We start from the raw sequence: 19,218 nt of genomic DNA, 5'->3' as shown, positions 1-19,218 counted from the left end.
GTTAACTGTGGGTGTCCTTGAATGAACAGGAAACAGTGTATTGTTGGTCTCCAAACAAGTAATCATTGTTCCAACTAGTCAAAAACGATCATGTTTAACAGACAACAGAAGAGTATTAGAATACAACAACTTTTTCATGAAGCTCACACTCTTTTGATAGCACTACGTTCTCCGCAAGAAATTACAATCGTCAGTGCTTACAATGTGAGATGGTTTTACATTGCGTCTTAGTGACTTAATTCAAACTCCTGCCTTTTAAGTTCAGATTTAGGTTATGAACTCATTAGCCTTTTTGATGCCCTAATTGTTACCTAGTTCGGCACAGGACTTGGCACGTACCAGGTGTGCAGGGTGGGACTGGCATTATTCCCGAAACTATTAGAGATGGGAGGGGTGAGTAGCAGCCACCACAGAGGAAGAGATAAGGTAGGTTGTGTCTGTGTGTGTATATTGTATCTGTGTGTGGGTGTGTGTGTATATATATATATATATATATATATACAGTGTTCGACAAACCTATACATTTGCTCGCCCCGGGCGAGTGGATTTAACCCCCGGGCGAGTAAATATTGGCCCAAGCAGCACACATTTGGTACTAGGTGGCGATTAGATTTTTTTGTGTGGCGAGTAGATTTTTTGGTGATTTGTCAACCACTGTATATATATATATATATAAAATGGAGATATTACCAGATTGGAGTCCAGTAATGAGGAGACAGCACACCAGGAATGATATTCAAAATGATATTCTGTATTGTAGAAAAATACAGGCACCCCAGCCAACGTTTCGGTCTGCAGAGAGCGACCTTCTTCAGGGCAGTATTTTTGCCTGTATTTTTCTACAATACAGAATCATTTTGAATATCATTCCTGGTGTGCTGTCTCCTCATTACTGGACTGCAATCTGGTAATATCTCCATTATTCTTACCTATGGGATTAGCATACAGGGTGCTGGTTGTTGCTTTGCATTATATATATACAGGAGGATGTCAGGGTTTGTTTTAATATTTTTTGTATTTTATGTTTGATTATTTGTGCTGTTAAATAAATCATAATTTTCTTTGATATTTGTTCTGAGTATACTTGAGTGCTGAGTTGGGACGCTGTTCTTTTTCTTTTCATTGTTATATATATATACAATTATTAAGGGTATGGTGGGTAAAAAAAGTGACAAAAACACTCCACAGTAAAGCATAAAGCAACTGTAAATATTACTGCATGTTCATTTGCATGTCTTAGACAGGTCTGCAACCAACCCTATCTTTCCCCATATATATATATATATATATATATATATATATATATATATATATATATATATATATATATACAGTGGTTGACAAATCACCAAAAAATCTACTCGCCGCACAAAAAAATCTACTCGCCACCTAGTACCAAACATGTGCTGCTTGGGCCAATATTTACTCGCCCGGGGGTTAAATCCACTCGCCCGGGGCGAGCAAATGTATAGGTTTGTCGAACACTGTATATATATATGTCACATCTGTCAACTCACACTGATTTTTCATATTCAATTGAGTCTCACTGATATAAATTGCCAATTATCCAATATAATTTATGTAATTATTATACATTATGTATGTGTACATGTATATATTTTTATGTGTATTATTGCTCGTTTCTAGGGGCTGATCAGGCTGTGAGCGGCAGCCCCTCCACTTTCATTTACGTCACCCAGGCAGACGCGACTATATGACTCTTACCCAAGTGATCACATGGTTGCGATCCCTGAAGTCCGGTGGCACTATGGGCACTGCTGGACTTCTGGCATCAAAAAGGTTAATTCCAACATACAGGAGTATGAATTAACAGCAAACATGGAGGACAAAGCAGAAACATAATAGTAATCATATTTTGTTCTGTACATAGAATTTTTGCAGGCACAAGTCCCTGCCCCACAGAGCTTACAATCTAGTTTCGATGCCTGAGGCACAGGTAGATTAAATGACTTGCCCAAGGTAAAAAAGGATCTGACACCAGCACATAAACCTGCTACAAATAAAAATGTAGCCATTCAAATGATAAGTACCAATAAAAAAAAATCAAATATATTATCTTAACTACCTACTTGTATGTTGTTAACATGACCATTTGTTCTATTTGTTACACACTAGGACGTTGACATGCAGTCTAAAAATTCATGGCATATGCACTGGCAAAAGCCGTATACCATGAGTATAACAAGGCTAGAAGGAACAAGGCTGACAAAGACAACCCCAAGGGTTATCTTCTTTGATACCAGCAAATAGATCCCTAAGGGCAAGGAGCTGAAGTAAAGCAATCCTAGCAACCAAACAAACACCCGTACAGAGGTCTGGCAGAGGAGGGATGTGAAGTTCCACACTGTCCAGTTCTGGGGCAGTGACACAGTGTCATAATTGGAAGGCCTGTAGAACTCTACCACAGGAGTTGCATTGAGAGATGGAGATCTTTCTCTCTGAACCTCCATGATTGTAATGACAAGGCAATTGGTAGAACTGTGGGATGGGGTAACAAGAGTTGACAGACGTTTTGGGGTTAGCAGCAGCTCTGTAGGATTGTCTGCTGAGCCCTTCTTCCCTTTTCCAACACATGCCAAGTTCAGCAGGATATTATTGTCGTCTGGGAGGCTGCTGACTTCATCCTGAGGCAGACGTGTCTCAAATCTACAGAATGGGCACACGATGAGACACTGCTGGGACTCCACACAGTCCACGATTTTGTAAAGGCATTTGGCACACACTCTGTGACAACACCCTAGGACTTTAGGTTTCCTCTGTCTTAAATTATAGCGGTTATAACATATCTTGCATTCAAGTTCATCAGAATTCAAGCTTGGAGACTCTGATGTGTCTTCAGTGAGCTGGACAGTCATGTTGTTTTCAGATGAGCCCTTGAGGAAGTTGTAGTGAATAGAATAAAAAAATCAGCACTCATATGATGATTGTCTGAGACCTTTGCCAAGGGACCACCGCACCCACACTCACAGTACATAGGAATACACTGGAACAATAGACAGCTGGAATCTTCATTACTTAGCTTCTTTCTGTTGTTCATGCAGCATCTCTGCCTGGCATCGGCTGTAGAGAACTCTGTAAAAGAGGATTTTTACATTGTTAGGATCATGCCTAAAGCAACTGTTCTGTAACAACTTCCACAGCTGATAAAAAAAGGGGGTTGTAACTGGATGGAGTTACTGGATTTTTCCAGGCGGCACTACCACAATTGTATGCAATACTGTACAAATCAATGAAAGACAAATTCAGTTTATTCTGGGTAACATTTCTGTTTTTGCCAAACAGCTCTATAGGACATAAGCAACATCAAATATTTTTTAAAGACAATCATTGCATTAAGTTGAAAGGAAACAAGCAACCATCCCATTATATATCCAATTCTATGGAACATATATTTTATTTTAACAGCAAAAATCCTGGAACCCACACAGAGTGTCATAAGCAAGCAGGAACTTATTTAAATGAATGGTCCATAGTGTATTTAGACATTGATAGTTAGTAAGCCTGCAGCATGTTTTTCACTATAAGAACACCTCTAAACCATCAGTCCTGTTTCCAAACCAAATGAAACACAATACACAAATGACCTTAAGATTAAGAACACATATAAACACTAGATACAAATAAAAACACAAGATTGTGGAAAAATTGTGCATCATTAACCACAGATCATTTCCCTTTTTAAAATAGAATGTAAAAGGCAACATTTTTAGATATTGAATTTTTGGGTCAGTGTTAGACACAATAAAACTACAAATATACTGGAGCTGCTGGGTCAAAAATAGAAAGCTGCAACGTCTCTCCTGAGGTTTCTATTGGCTGCCGGAGGAAGCCTAACCCCACGGTCATATTGTGTCCACCAAACAAGTATTCTCGGCCTGTGCACAAAACCAGTTACACTTCGGGACCCAGTTTAGGCAGTACAAAAAAAATAGCCCCCCTCAAAAAATTATAAACAGCGTTAACTGCTGTTTTAAGGATAATATTATACATTTAGGGCTAGATCCACAAAGCTCCAGTAAATCAGGTCTCATAACGGGAATTTACCTAAAATTGGAATAAACGTTCTTTTCACGTTGCCCTGAGGTTTTGTGCAAAAACAATGTCTGAACAATATCTCATTAGCATAAGCATAATATCACGGTTCCTGTAGCATAAATGTTTCCTTATCTTTCAATAGCGTGAAGTTATGCGAGTCTTGGATTTCCTCCAGATAGTGAAATGTTTTTTTTTGCTGAAGTGGAAAGAGAGGAAAGGTAAATAATGCTAAGAAATAATGCTCCGTTATTTAAATGATGATACGTGTTACACGTATCCAGACCCTTTCAAAGACCCATTTTAGTGTCCGGACAGGAGTAAAGCCAAGCTTTGGTATAACTTAAATAACATAACATTAAGTTCCCGCATGCACCTGTAGATAGAGTTTTGGAGTTCAAAATTCAGTTTCTCTGAAGTTTCCCTTTTAGGGTTAGTTTTGCATGTTCTGTAAAACTGTTTCTGATGGTGGGGAGGATTTGGCCCGGGAGTAAAGGGGTTACACCCCAATTGGCCACCCTCTAACCTCCCCAGGGAGACAAGGGGTTAACTGGGCTGAGGCCCAGACGTGTGATTAAACCCTTGTCATAACCTGAAAATGTATATTCCACTGTTCCCCTGTTTTATTGTTAATCAGTGTCTGCATCACACACACACACTGGGATCCATCGGGGAGCACAAGGGTTAATAGTGGTATAGTGATTATAGCCCTTTGTGTAACTTTTCCGCCTTTTCAGGCACCATTTTGCAGGTTCCCATAGGCCGCCATTAGGGCTCAATGCTTTCTAATGGTGAATCTTGCTGTTTGGGTCCTGTTTCCTGAGAAGACCAGCAGATGGCGTCTGAGAGGGAGAGCGGCGGTTTCCCATTGAAAGTCAATGGGCTCATTGACTTCAATGGAGAAATCCTCGAGAGAGCTTTCCAGGAACGAGTTGGCTGCCGTCCAAACCGCTTAACCGCAAAGCGGATACATTTTCAATAGGAGAGCTTCGATCACTTACAAGTCAAGTTCAACGACAAGTGGCGTGGGAATAAACAGTTCTAGGGCCCCTAGAAATAAAATTCTTTCTGTCCCTAGTTCCTAGACCTCCCCCCACTCGACCACAACCGGGTCCCCGTATCCTGGACCCCCGATGAGGGTCGAACCGAGAAGAGCGGGCCGCGCCATAGGTTCCAATGGCGGCGGCAGAAACAGCTCGAGAAAACGACTAAGTGTGAAAAGCTGATGTCAGGATCGCCTAGATCTCCTGCCTAGCCATAGCTTCCTTGTCCACTGGGTGTGCTGCTGCCTTCTGTTGGCTCTGGGTTCCTCTGTCTGTCTGTCTTCTTGTTGCTCCTGTCTCTGTCCTTTATAGCTTGCTTCCTGTCTGTTGTTTTTGTCTTTGCTTGAAGTCAGACTCCTTATGCACATGCTTCTGCTCCTGATCTGTTTTCTGTACCTGTATTATAGAAGTCTGTTCACAGTAAAAGCCCTTGCTGGTAATCTGGCTTGTCCCTGTTCTCAGTCCCTGCCCCCAGACCTGTCCTTGCTCCCCTGTCCTGTTCCAGTCTCCTCGTTGCCGACCTCTGCTTGTTACCTGACTTCGCTACCTGCCGCCTGCCTCGGACCTCTGCTTGTTTCCTGACTTCGCTACCTGCCGCCTGCCTCGGACCTCTGCTTGTACCTGACTTCGCTACCTGCCGTCTGCCTCGGACCCCTGCTTGTGACCCCTACTACGCTCGTGCTGTTCCGGCCACCGAGATCCTACCCGCCACAGGAGTCTCCCGTGACAGAAAGCAAAGGCCACTTCTGGATCTCGCTGGAACATTCTCTGCCTTCCTGCCTCAGCAGACCCCATGCGCTTGGAGGAAGATAAGTACTTTTTTTTTTTTTTTTTTAAATCCCAGTTGGGATCCTGAAGGTTTTGTTGCTGCAAAGGTTTCTGCAGGGTTTTTTGTGCCACTTTCTCCCTGAGAAGAATTCCCTTTTACAAAAAAAAAAAAACCTCCCTGCAGTACCTGTTTTTGCCATTTTCAGACTTTCATTACCTGGACAAGAATTGTCTCTGCATTGTGGGTGGGCCACTGCAGATTTTCAGACTCACATTTCTATTTAAGACGGTTACCTTGATTTACTGCTTTCCCTGGTTGGACCACTGCTGTTCACAGGGTCCCCATTTCAAAAGACAAAAGTGCTCCCATTATTTTGTTGCTCATACTGTGATTTTTCCTGCAATCTGTAGTTTTTCATATGATTGGTTCTAAGGTTTCAGGTTTACCTGCAAGTTCCCCTAAAGTTTGTTTCTCTGCAACATATGATATCCCTACGCCTGATATCAAAGGTTTCAGATTTGACTGCAGGGTTCTCTGTCTGATATTCCTATGTCCGATGTCAAAAGTTTCAGATCTAACTACAAGTTTTCTCTGTATTAGTTTCCTGCTGTCTATGATATTTCTATGCCTGATATCTAAAGTTTCAGATTCAACTGCAGGTTTTCTTTGTCTATATGATATCCCTACGCCTGATGCCTAAAGATTCAGATGTAACTGCAGGTTCTCTCTGTCTGTATGATATCCCTACGCCTGATTTCTAAAGTTTCAGATATAACTATAGGTTTCTCTGTCTATGTTTTTTCCTTGCATTTATAATCTCTGTAACTGATGTTTAAGTCTCAAAGGGTCAGCTCTCCTATCTTGTGTCTCTCTGTGTCTAATATTCCTGTTGTTCATTCTAATGCTTCTGTTTTAAAAACACATTTCCTCTTTACTGGTTTCTTGGGAAGTGTGGTTTAATTATGGCTCCCACTCAAACAGTCTTGAGCAGTAAATGTGAACACAGTACCACTGATTCTTCAGAACTTCTCAAAGCAAGGAAGAAGAAGAAAAAGAAGGGAGGCATTACTGTGGAAGTTGCAGAAGGAATTAAGAATGAAAATTTAACCTCAGAGTCTGCATTTGATGAAAGAGATATGCTGCAGCTTAAGGCAACTCACAGACGTATCCCAAGAATAGTGGAAGAGAAGAAAGATGCTCCTACTCAGACGCTTCAAGCTGCACAGAAAGCGATTGATTGTCTGTATGGACGTTTAGATAAGGAGCAAGAAGCTAATTCTGCACTACAAAACTGTCTATCCTCAGCAATTGCTAAGTGTGTTCTACAGGAGAAAGAAAAAGAGCAGTTGGAGAGTGACCTGGATGGCATTTCAGCTGAGCTGGAGAAGGCATATACTGATGCTGCTGAGAATCGGTGCCTCGCTTCTAAAAGTAACGAATTCCTGGAAATCTCTATGAAGGAAATTGACAGGCTTAATACAGAGCTTAAAGTCTCCCAGGAGGTTTGCTACTTCAAAAAAGAGATGGAAGTCGTTCGGGAGGAGAGATGCTACTTGAAAACAGAGATACGTTCTATGAGAGACGCCTCCGAAGAGTTAAATAGTAGGTTTGAAATTATAAACCAATTGAGTAAGTACTTCTCTGTCCAAGCCAGTGAAGGAGATAAAAGACTCAATGAATCAGAAGAGGAGAAGAGACTATTGATAGAAGAAAAGTCAAGGATGCAATTAGCGCTGGAAAAAGCAGAGGGTGACTGGGAAAAAGAAAAATATCAGTTGGAGAATGACAGGTTGATCTTGTCAAGTAAGCTGGAGAAGGCCTACGCTGATTCTGCCCAGTACCAGACTTTCATGGCTCAAGTTGACGCAGCACTGGAAGCATCTCAGAAAGAGGTTCACAGGCTTACTACAGAGCTGGAAGCCTCTAAGGAGAAGAGTTGCCACTTCAACACAGAACTGGGTTCATTGAGAGAAATCTTCGAAGGGTTAAATATCAGTTTTGAAACTGTAACACAAGAGTGCAAGAATCTCTATGTCCAAGTCAGTGAAGGAGATAAGAAACTCCATAAATTAGGAGAGGAGAAGAAACAGTTGGCCCAGGAAAAGTTAGATGTGCAGATAGCACTGCAGAATGCAGAGAGAGTGCTGCAAGAAGAACGTGTCTCCCTGGAGCGGCGCACACAAGCAGAAAATATGCTGCAGAGTCAGCTGCGAGAACTGCGTACACATCTGCAGGACACCAAGGAGAAATGGGTGAATGTTGAAGAAAAGCAGCGAGTTCTGCAGGAAGAAAGTTTCCAGACTGCCTACAAAATAAAGATGCTGCAAGATTATTTGAGTACCCAATGTGTCCCCAAAGAACAGCATGAGGAGCTGAAGGCCACACTGAGCATAACCAGAGCCTCGCTGGAGGAAGAGCTGAAAACTCGAATAGCTGGTTTTTCATTGGGTGATGCCACGAAACGGCAGTCGCAAAAAGAGACCACGGAAAGTGAATATGTCCTCTCTGCCGCATGTGAAGAGCCTGATGTATCTGTTCCTGATGCCCCTGCTATGACGTTAGACGGATCCCTGGTGAAGTTCCTTGCTATGCCTAATATTCTTGATGCTGATGCCAACGCTCTTGCGATGAGGATAACTGCACCTCTCACAGATTTCCCATCAGCACTTGACGTACACATTAAATTGGCCTTCCATCAAGATTTCCCTGAAGAGCCTGGAGGGTTGTCCGGAGTTGTTGCTGATCCCTATGTTCCTGCAAAACATGGAGTGTTGTCCGAAGGCCATCGTGAGTCGGCCTTCCATCAGGGACACCTTGCTAAACCTGGAGGGTTGTCAGGAGGATCTACTGGCTCCTCTGCTCCTGCTGTGAAGACAAGCGCACGTTCTTCCGTTTATCTACGAATATCTGATGCGTCATCTGCTGAGCCTGTGACCTACTCTGCAAAGTCAAGCTTACTGCTCACAGATTCTCTGGCATTTGGGTTGATGCATCCTGACATTCAACTGTTCCGAGAGAGAATTGAATTCCTCTGTCGGCTTTATGATGGACTGTACCTGTGGAGTACTTTCTGCCCGCTGACAAACCACCAGAGGTGGGTCACCTTGAGTCCACTTTTCATCAAGGCCTCCGGGAAGAGCCTGGAGGATCGTCCGGAGAACGCTTTTGAGAGGGGGTAGTAATGTCAGGATCGCCTAGCCCTTCTGCCTAGCCATAGCTTCCTTGTCCACTGGGTGTGCTGCTGCCTTCTGTTGGCTCTGGGTTCCTCTGTCTGTCTGTCTGTCTTCTTGTTGCTCCTGTCTCTGTTCTTTATAGCTTGCTTCCTGTCTGTTGTTTTTGTCTTTGCTAGAAGTCAGACTCCTTATGCACATGCTTCTGCTCCTGATCTGTTTTCTGTACCTGTACCTGTATTATAGAAGTCTGTTCACAGTAAAAGCCCTTGCTGGTAATCTGGCTTGTCCGTTTGTTCCTGTTCTCAGTCCCTGCCCCAGACCTATCCTTGCTCCCCTGTCCTGTTCCAGTCTCCTCGTTGCCGACCTCTGCTTGTTACCTGACTTTGCTACCTGCCGCCTGCCTCGGACCTCTGCTTGTTTCCTGACTTCGCTACCTGCCACCTGCCTCGGACCTCTGCTTGTACCTGACTTCGCTACCTGCCGCCTGCCTCGGACCCCTGCTTGTGACCCCTACTACGCTCGTGCTGTTCCGGCCCCCGAGATCCTACCCGCCACAGGAGTCTCCCGGGACAGCTGAATATTGGTAATCCATAGCTTCGGTTCCGGAGGGCCCAGCGGATCGGGGTTTGGGGTATCTGTAGCCACTGCTCTGGCATCGCTGCAGAACCATCCTTGACCCGCTTGGACCAACCCGACGGAGTATGGACCCCCCTTGAAGGTTCGGGACTTTGCCCATAGACTCCAATGGCGGCCAAAACCGATTGACCGGCTACGGCGGAAAAACCCCATTGACTTCAACGGCGGCATCGCCCCGTTGAAAGTCTATGGCGGGGATTCCCGTAGCCGCCAACGGCGGCGGTTTGCCATTAAAAGTCTATGGCGGCGAAGCCCGTTGTTTTCAATGGGGATTTAGTGAAAAACCGTGATTTAATTTACAGCGGAGATTTGTGTATTAAAATGTGAAACGGTTTTAAGTGTATTTGTGTATCTCCGGTTTCCCAGGTCGTAGCAGGTCGCAAATTGGACCATAGGGTGTCCCAGTTCCGGCATTGAGAACTGGGAAGTTTGGACCTGCTGGACCCAAAGGAACCGGATATTTTAATATGTTCATGTTTTATCCATCATACTGTGTTTCAAGGTATGGGTAAAACCCAGAGGAAATTCCTTTGCATACCAGGGTAGCATATGGCCAGAAAGGCGACCCAATGTCTAGGACTTGAGTATGTTTCAAAGGATTTTGTCACCTCCACTGTTTGCATGAGGGCGGAGAGTACTCAAACCAGAGCAGTCTTCAAGTGTTCCATTTCACACCTCACAAACAAAGAATATCCTGCCAGGATCCCAAACTGGTAGACTAGCTGGCATTCCTGAGGTAGAGGAGGGGTTATAGAAATGAGACCCCAGAGCTCTACTGCGCATGTCCCAACTAGCAGGGGGGCATGGATTAAAATGTGTTCCCAGGTTAGTGAGTGGCTGGAGGTAATTGAAAACCAATCAGCTGTACTTAAGGTTAAGGATAGGACCACAAAAGGTATATAATCTGTGGTCAACCCTTTATCCGGTGTTCAGTCTGTTCTATACCATCTTGATTGCTGAGAGAAACGCTATGCACTGTCTTCCTGCCAGAGGTCTTTCATGTCTTTGGTGTCTTGATGACTATGAAGAGTGCTGTATGAACTGCCAGTCCAGATATGACTGCTTCATCATTTCCATTTCAAGTAAGTGTCTATATTTTGCCTGTTATTTGTACATTTTTGTGTGTTCACCTTTATCAAGGAATAAATTATATTTTATCATATCTAAGTCTCGTCCCAGTTCAGACCCAGTTATAAATATATATTATCTTTTATATATTTATGTGTGTAACTATACAGCCTGCCATAAACTCACCGTGACACTGTTGACACATTTTCACAGAATGCAAAATACATTTTCTTGGTACAGTACAATTGGGAGTACACCATAATGAGATAAGACTTGCACGGACAGCAGATAAACAACCTTCGAAAATGAATATTTCTTTTGTTCTTTCTTCTAGCAGCTGTCTCTATATACTAACAAGCAATGTAAGGGTTAATTTATAGTTGGGTGAAAAAGCTATATCACGTCTGTTTGGGAATAGACTATTCAGAACAGAAGAGAAACACCTAACAAAAAGTCTGAAGTTTGGTATAGTTGTAACTGCCTCAAGAATAAATGTATTGGGACTGCAAGACGCCTGTGTCAGACCAATTCATTGGAAACTATATACAGTACAAGGAATCTGTATTTTCACACAAGGATCTTATGGTATCGTCAGCACCTTAACAGACTTTAGTTGATATCTGCTGTTGTGAGTACGCCTCATGTGCATATCATTCGCATGTCATTATCAATAATGTCCTGGAACTAGATTCTATCCTCTGTCTTCCCCGTTATGGGATTCATTTCTCCCTTGTTCAGTCGCCTGTCATTTTCCCCTGTCCCAGCAGCTTGCTGTGTGAGAAATGCAACATTATTGCTACATGTTGTGGCTCCCTTAGACATTTGAGTGAATTGCTATAGCAGCCCCAGCCTTTCTCTCAAATGAGCTAGTCTGCTTTCTCCCCCTCTAATCTGCCCACAGATGGTCTGTCCCCAGGCTATCTTGCTACCCAGCATACATTGGGATTTCCTTTTCCACCTTCACCACCGGCTGAGTGAGTACCCTGCTGTAACTGCTGTAGTGGTAGGATTACCCTTTTCACCTGCCCTTAACTACAAGGCACCCACAGAGAGACACTATTTAAACACCAACATCTCTTCACAAGTGCCTGTCTTTTATGCTACTTTCCCCAAATAAAGTAAAGAAAAGAAACAGAACTTGTTGTGCTTTGAAAAGAGGGCCGAGTTGAAACTATCTGGGCTAATCATCCCATTCATGACCCTGGCCTCCAGAATAGTGAAAAGGATACCGTGTGCCTTACAGACACTTACAGGAGCTGCTACTCCAGACTTTATGATAACACAGAGCTGCTTTTCAAACAGCAGCAGCTTTACACTGCCAGACAGAGCAGCAAGCTTTATACAGCAAACTGCACACAGCCTGCAGCCTTTCAAATAAACAAGCAGATTCACACTGGACACAGCCAGCAAACAACTTTGCACACAAGGCAGCAGCTTTGCAGACAGACAGTGCACCTTACACACAGAGCCTTGATTGCTTTCTCTGTCCTTTTGAGTCCACCCCCTGCACAGCCCCATAGTGAGGAGCCACCATCTCACCTACCCCTGTGCACGTCCCCACGGCTAGCGCCATCAAGGGCCACGCTACCGGACACCCACCAGGACACGAGTCAGAGCCACCGGACACTGTGAGTACAGCTACCCCTACGCTGAACGCTGCAGGACACCGCTCGGCATCATCTGAGACAGACGGCCATCGCTGACACAGGTAAAAGACCGCATGCCACACGCACTGGCTAAAGGCCTACACACACCTACAGCATGGCAGAACTCAGAGCCTCACCAGACATCACGCAGGAGAGTGATCACTCAGACACAGAGACCGCTGCGCAACTGCAACAGGCGCAGGCGGGCGCAAGGCCCAAACGGACAGTCACACTGACACAAAAGGCCTGTGAAAAATACGAGACTGACATTGAAGCGCACCGCGCTAAATTAGAGTTGGCCTGGAACACTACCACACTTGGTATACGCAATGTCGCCGGCGCTGGCAATTCTGTACAACAGCTCGAGCAGGCAATAACTCAATTAAAGATAGACCACTCATGCTACCAAGGGCTGTCAGAGGCATACGTCACTTACTTGGCCAGGGCTAACACCGGTGAAAGCCTGCAAGAAAGGGACTTACAGCACAATATTGACTTGACACGTGACAGTCGCGTGCGAACCGCCATCGCAGATGCCCAAAGCGAGAGAAAAGAGCTCCTCCTGGAGACCGCATCGCAGCGCTCAAACACATCCAGGCACTCATCAAGGTCAGCAAGATCAGCGCAATCTAACGCATCCAGCGCAAGCACAAACGCTACCAAGGCGCGAGCCACCGCAGAGGCCGCACGTGCCAGGGCTGAATATAGTCGCAGAGAGGCAGCCATAAGAGCAGGAAGAGCGCGCATAGAAGAGGAGGAACAGACAGCCGCCGCTAATGCCGCCGCCGCCACTGCTGCCGCTAATGCCGCCACTTCTACCGCTGCCACGTCCGCTACTGCCGCAGCCACTACGCGTAGGAAAGCCGAATTTGATGCGGAACTAGAGGCTTAATCAATCTTAATCTTAATCAAGAGAAGGAAGCCGCCGCCGCCATAGCCCAAGCTAAAGTCCTAGAAGCAGCCGCGAAACAGGACGTCGGGGAGCAACCGTACAGACGGATAGCCTCAGAGGATCCAGCCCAACGCACTGAAGACTACGTAGGGAGCCTCTTCAGTGTAAATACCAGCGCACCATCTCAACACGGAGGGAGTGACTCTACATACACCGAAGACTTGCTAGGTCCACGAGGAGAAGACGCTGCTCCGTCAATGGTACATGCTGCCTGGGATAGCCACAGCCGCAACAGTGATCCACACGCCAGCGCGCACACGGATGCACTACAAACGGCTCACAATCAAGGTACACCCACACGGGAGAACACAGCCCATCACACCGACCAGCAGCCACCACGCATCCACGCCAAGGAAGAGGCGACCGCACGGACCCTCCCAGCAACTACCTCAGAACGCCACCAACACGCCGATGCCTCAGGCCTGACAGACATAGCCAAGTACATGATGCGGCGTGACCTGGTGCAAACAGGACTCATCAGCTTCGACGACCGCCCTGAGAACTACCAGACGTGAAAGTTCATGTTCAAAGACGCAATCAACAGCTTGGACTTCTCAGCAAGGGAAGAACTCAACCTGCTATTCAAGTTCCTGGGGAACGAATCCAGGGAGCACGCGAAGAGACTTCGGGCAGCAAACGCGAACCAACCCCAAGTAGGTCTTGACCTAGTGTGGGAAAGGCTAGAAGAGTGCTATGGTAGCCCCGAAGCAGTCGAGGATTCGCTCTTCAAATGAGTCGACAGCTTCCCCAAGATCACAACTAAAGATTACTCGAAGTTACGAGAGCTCGGGGACCTGCTGCAAGAGCTGGAGTTTGCAAGGAAAGACCATTCCTTAACAGGTCTCAACGTCTTGGACTCAGCTCGTGGAGTGAGACCCATCCTGGAGAAGCTACCCTACAACCTCCAAGAAAGATGGATCTCACAAGGCTCCAGATACTAAAGGGAGAAGCAAGTCGCCTACCCCCCCATTCTCAGTTTTCTTGAGCTTCATTCGCGAAGCAGCAAGGACGAGGAACGACCCCAGCTTCATCTTAGGGGCGCAGACCACATCCAGTGCCAGCCACCCAAGGAATAAAAGGTCAGCAGCAAGGTACAAGGACACCAGAACACACATCTCGGTCCATAGGACAGACGTACCCCCTATGACCCAGGCGAGTCCCGGCCAGGCGGTCAGGGACAAGTTCTCGGTCAGGGACAAGACTCCAAGGGACCTTAACAAAGAATTCCCTATACACAAAAGACCGCATCCGCTTAACAAGTGTATCGGATCCAGGATGAAACCCATAGAGGAGCGAAAGAATTTACTCAGGGAATGGGGAGCTTGTTTCAAATGTTGTGCTTCCAAAACTCATTTGTTCAAGGACTGCAAAGAAGCTATGAAATGCACAGAGTGCGATAGCGACAGGCACATAGCCGCTTTACACCCGGAAGCTATGAATCCCAAATCAAGCAAAGCCCCTAACGCTTCGACAAAGCAGGGCGGGGAGGAAGAAGTGGGCGACACACCCCCTACGACGTCGGTAGCGTCCAAATGCACAGAGGTATGTGGAGAAGGAAGCGACGGTAGATCTTGCTCTAAAATATGTCTGGTAGCAGTGCACCCAGAGGGACAACCCCAAAGAGCTAAAAGAATGTATGCAATCATCGACGACCAGAGCAACCGATCACTGGTCAGGTCAGAATTCTTCGACATGTTTAACATACAAGACAGCGCTTCTCCTTACACTCTCAGAACGTGCGCAGGGCGAATGGAGACTACAGGGAGAAGAGTGAATGGCTACACCATATGCTCAATAGACGCCAAAGTGAACATGCCCCTTCCCACACTCATCGAGTGCAATCACATGGCAGAAGATAGGAGCGAGAGCCCCACACCAGACGTGGCGCGACACCATCCCCATCTAAAAGCTATTGCCGATCGTATCCCACCACTAGACGTAGGCGCCCAGATCATGCTGCTACTTTTCCAGGGACATCATGAAAGCACACAAGATCCGCGAACAGCGAAACGGGGACCACAACGGCCCAAGCGCTCAAAGGCTCGATCTAGGATGGGTGGTAGTGGGAGAAGTATGCATAGACAGGATACGAGGACCTGACAACGTAGACGCCCTACGAACAAACTTGTTGGAGAACGGTCGCACATCCCACTTCAAACCCTGTCCGAACCCCTTCCAGGTCCACGAGAAGCTCGAGACCAAAAGGAACTATGGAGACGCGCTTGTGGCAGGAAAATACCCCAATGACCTAGGGAGTACAGTGTTCCAGACAACAAAGGACGACGACAAACCGGCGCCATCAATGGAAGATAAAGAATTCTTGAGGTTAATGGATAAGGAGCTCTTCAAGGACAAATTAGGCAGTTGGGTGGCCCCACTGCCTTTCCGCTCGCCAAGAAGACGCCTCCCAAACAACAGAGACCACGCCATGTCTAGGCTCGCTTCGCCGTAACCTACAAAGGAAACCGGACACCAAGGAACACTTTGTGGCCTTCATGCAGAAAATCTTCCACAGCGGCCATGCAGAGTCGGCGCCCCCACTGAGAGAAGGCGAATAATGCTGGTACCGCCCGTCGTTTGGCATGTACCCCCTCCAGAAACCTGCCCAAATTCGAGTGGTATTCGACTCCAGTGCTCAGCATCAGGGAGTCTCCCTAAACGATGTTCTCCTCACCGGGCCGGATCTGACGAACAGTCTTCTGGGAGTGTTGATCCGCTTCCGCAAGGAGCCAATCGCCATAACAGCAGACATTCAACAGATGTTCCACTGCTTCCTTGTGCGAGAAGACAACCGTAACTACTGTGGCAGGGCGGCCTCGCGGCGGGGTCAGTAAGACGCTAGACACGAGGGGAAACGTTCAACTTAGTGGTTTATTAGCCACAACCAAAATAAAGTACGGGTGCACTGTCCCATTAAAAAACTACTTTCTAGAAAATAAAGCCTGTTCCCGTTAGTAAGGGCTCAAGAAGTGAGTTAGTTTCCCTAACAGGACAGCCAGCTAATCTGGTCATGCCCAAAACATATGCTACACAAAGGATAACCAATAAGCATAATCAGTGCTCGACAAATAATGATAACCATTCGCCCGTTGCGAGTGGATTTAGGCCGCTGGCGAGCCGTGCTGCAGCTCTATGAATTCCCCTGCTCCTGCCAAATAGTTTTTTTTTTTTTAATAAATAAATAATCTCCCTCCCTGATTGGGTTAACGCGGGGAAGAGCTCCTTCCCCTGATCTCCTCCCCCTCCTGATCTCCTCCCGTGAGTCAGGGGGAGCCCGGCCGGGTGCCTGTTCATTACATTTTAAAAAAAAGTTAAAAAAAAAATGGCGGCGATTTCCTTGGTCCCGGCGCGCATGCACAGGGCAAGCAGGGTGTCCTGCCCTCTGTGCTGCCTGTGGGCCCGCTGCCTGCCCCCCCCAGCAACCCAGAATCCCCCGCACCCTCACCCCCCCCCTCGCTCCCCACGTGGGACGGAGGGGGAAGCCCAAAGCAAGCCCCGCGCGCAACCCACGTGGGACGGAGGGGGAAGCCCAAAGCAAGCCCCGCGCGCAACCCACGTGGGACGGAGGGGGAAGCGCCAACCCAGCTTCCCCCATGCGCGCCTCCTGCGCATGATCTCCCCCTAATCACATGCCCCCGATCCCCGCTTGGTGTTCGGGGAGCGTGCTTCGGGGGGGGAGGGGCCTGCTGCCTTAAGGAGGGGCCTGCTGCCGTGCGGAGGGGCCTGCTGCCTTAAGGAGGGGCCTGCTGCCGTGCGGAGGGGCCTGCTGCCTTAAGGAGGGGCCTGCTGCCGTGCGGAGGGGCCTGCTGCCTTAAGGAGGGGCCTGCTGCCGTGCGGAGGGGCCTGCTGCCTTAAGGAGGGGCCTGCTGCCGTGCGGAGGGGCCTGCTGCCGTGCGGAGGGGCCTGCTGCCTTAAGGAGGGGCCTGCTGCCGTGCGGAGGGGCCTGCTGCCGCGTGCGACCCGGTGAGTGTGTGTGTGAGTGACAGAGTGAGTGTCTGTGAGTGAGTGTCTGTGAGTGAGTGTGTCTGTGAGTGTGCCTGTGTGTGTGTGTGTGTGTGTGTGTGTGTCAGAGCGAGTGTGTGTCTCTGAGTGTTCTGAGTGAGTGTTCTGAGTGAGTGTGTCTTTGAGTGAGTGTGTCTCTGAGTGTCTCTGCGTGTGTGTCTCTGCGTGAGTGAGTGTGCCTGTGTGTGTGTGCCTGTGTGTGTGTGTCTGAGTGAGTGTGTCTCTGAGTGAGTGTGTCTCTGAGTGAGTGTGTCTCTGAGTGAGTGTGTCTCTGAGTGTGTCTCTGCGTGAGTGTGTCTCTGCGTGAGTGTGTCTCTGCGTGTGTGTCTCTGCGTGTGTCTCTGCGTGTGTGTGTGTCTGAGTGAGTGTGTCTGAGTGTGCCTGTGTGTGTGCCTGAGTGAGTGTGTGTCTCTGAGTGTCTCTGCATGAGTGTGTCTCTGCGTGAGTGTGTCTCTGCGTGAGTGTGTCTCTGCGTGAGTGTGTCTCTGCGTGAGTGTGTCTCTGCGTGTCTGTGAGTGTGTGTGTCTGTGAGTGTCACCCTCTCCCTGTGTCGCCCTCGCCTTCTCCCTGTGTCGCCCTCGCCCTCGCATTCTCGCCCTCGCACTCTCTCTGTCTTTGTCTCACATTCTCTCTCTCTGTCTCTCTTTTTCTGTGTCTCTCTTTTTCTGTGTGTCTCTTTTTCTGTGTGTCTCTTTTTCTGTGTGTCTCTTTTTCTGTGTGTCTCTCTTTTTCTGTGTGTCTCTCTTTTTCTGTGTGTCTCTCTTTTTCTGTGTGTCTCTCTTTTTCTGTGTGTCTCTCTTTTTCTGTGTCTCTCTCTTTTTCTATGTCTCTCTCTCTCTGGCTCTCTCTATCTGTCTTTCTCTATCTGTCTCTCTGGCCGAGTCCATAGAAGGACAGGCCACGCTGAGCCGTGCGGACGCTCCGTTCTGAGCCCCTGCATCCTCAATGAGGATGCCTTGAGAGGGGGCTCACGCGAGCGTCCGCAGGCGTGCTGAGGCGCTGGATTTTTCAGCCGACAGCAAAACTGTTTTTCAGAGCACTGTCGGCTGAAAACATCCAATCAGCGCGGAGCAGCGTCAACGTCACGGCGCCATGACGTTGACGTCGGTGCGTCGCGGGGGATTGGCCCAGCGACGTCACTGCCCCGCCTCCGTCAGTCTCCCCCCGTCTCCCGATCGCGCCCGCTGGCTCGCCTGCATGGGCATGAAATCGCGCAGATTTCAGCAGGCGAGCCTCAGCGTCAGCGCGGTTCCGAACTGCTCACCCCTCTATGGCCCCAGCCTTAGTCTCTCTCTCTCCGTCTCTCTGTCTCTCTCTATCCGTCTCTCTGTCTCTCTTTATCCGTCTCTCTGTCTCTCTCTATCCGTCTCTGTCTCTCTATCTGTCTCTCTCTCCCACCCTCTCTTTCTCTCTCCCACTCCCTCTCTCACTCTCTCTCTCTCTCCCACTCTCTCCCACTCTCTCTCCCACTCTCTCTCTCCCCCACTCTCTCTCTCCCCCACTCTCTCTCTCTCCCCCACTCTCTCTCTCCCACTCTCTCTCTCTCTCTCCCACTCTCTCTCCCACTCTCTCTCTCCCACTCTCTCTCTCTCTCTCCCACTCTCTCTCTCCCCCACTCTCTCTCTCCCCCACTCTCTCTCTCTCTCCCCCACTCTCTCTCTCTCCCACTCTCTCTCTCTCTCTCTCTCCCACTCTCTCTCTCTCCCACTCTCTCTCTCCTACTCTCTCTCTCTCTCTCTCCCACTCTCTCTCTCCCACTCTCTCTCTCTCCCACTCTCTCTCTCTCCCACTCTCTCTCTCCCACTCTCTCTCTCTCTCTCTCTCTCTCCCACTCTCTCTCTCTCTCCCACTCTCTCTCTCTCTCCCCCACTCTCTC

General features: G+C 47.8%; 1 protein-coding gene across 4 annotated transcripts in view; it reads right to left on the bottom strand.

Moving 5' to 3' along the window:
• Nucleotides 1–969: 969 nt before the first annotated feature.
• Nucleotides 970–19,218, bottom strand: part of RNF182 (ring finger protein 182) — a 95,563-nt gene continuing 77,314 nt past the window's right edge. For all 4 annotated transcript variants that reach the window (XM_075585663.1, XM_075585662.1, XM_075585664.1 and 1 more), the window contains exon 2: nt 970–3,093. In XM_075585663.1, coding sequence (XP_075441778.1) covers nt 2,133–2,876 — 744 coding nt within the window. In that variant the 5' untranslated portion in view covers nt 2,877–3,093 and the 3' untranslated portion in view covers nt 970–2,132. The remainder of the gene's footprint in view (nt 3,094–19,218) is intronic.

This window comes from Ascaphus truei, chromosome 2 (assembly GCF_040206685.1).
Source record: "Ascaphus truei isolate aAscTru1 chromosome 2, aAscTru1.hap1, whole genome shotgun sequence".
NCBI lineage: Eukaryota > Metazoa > Chordata > Amphibia > Anura > Ascaphidae > Ascaphus > Ascaphus truei.
This window is presented reverse-complemented; position numbering and strand designations above follow the sequence as displayed.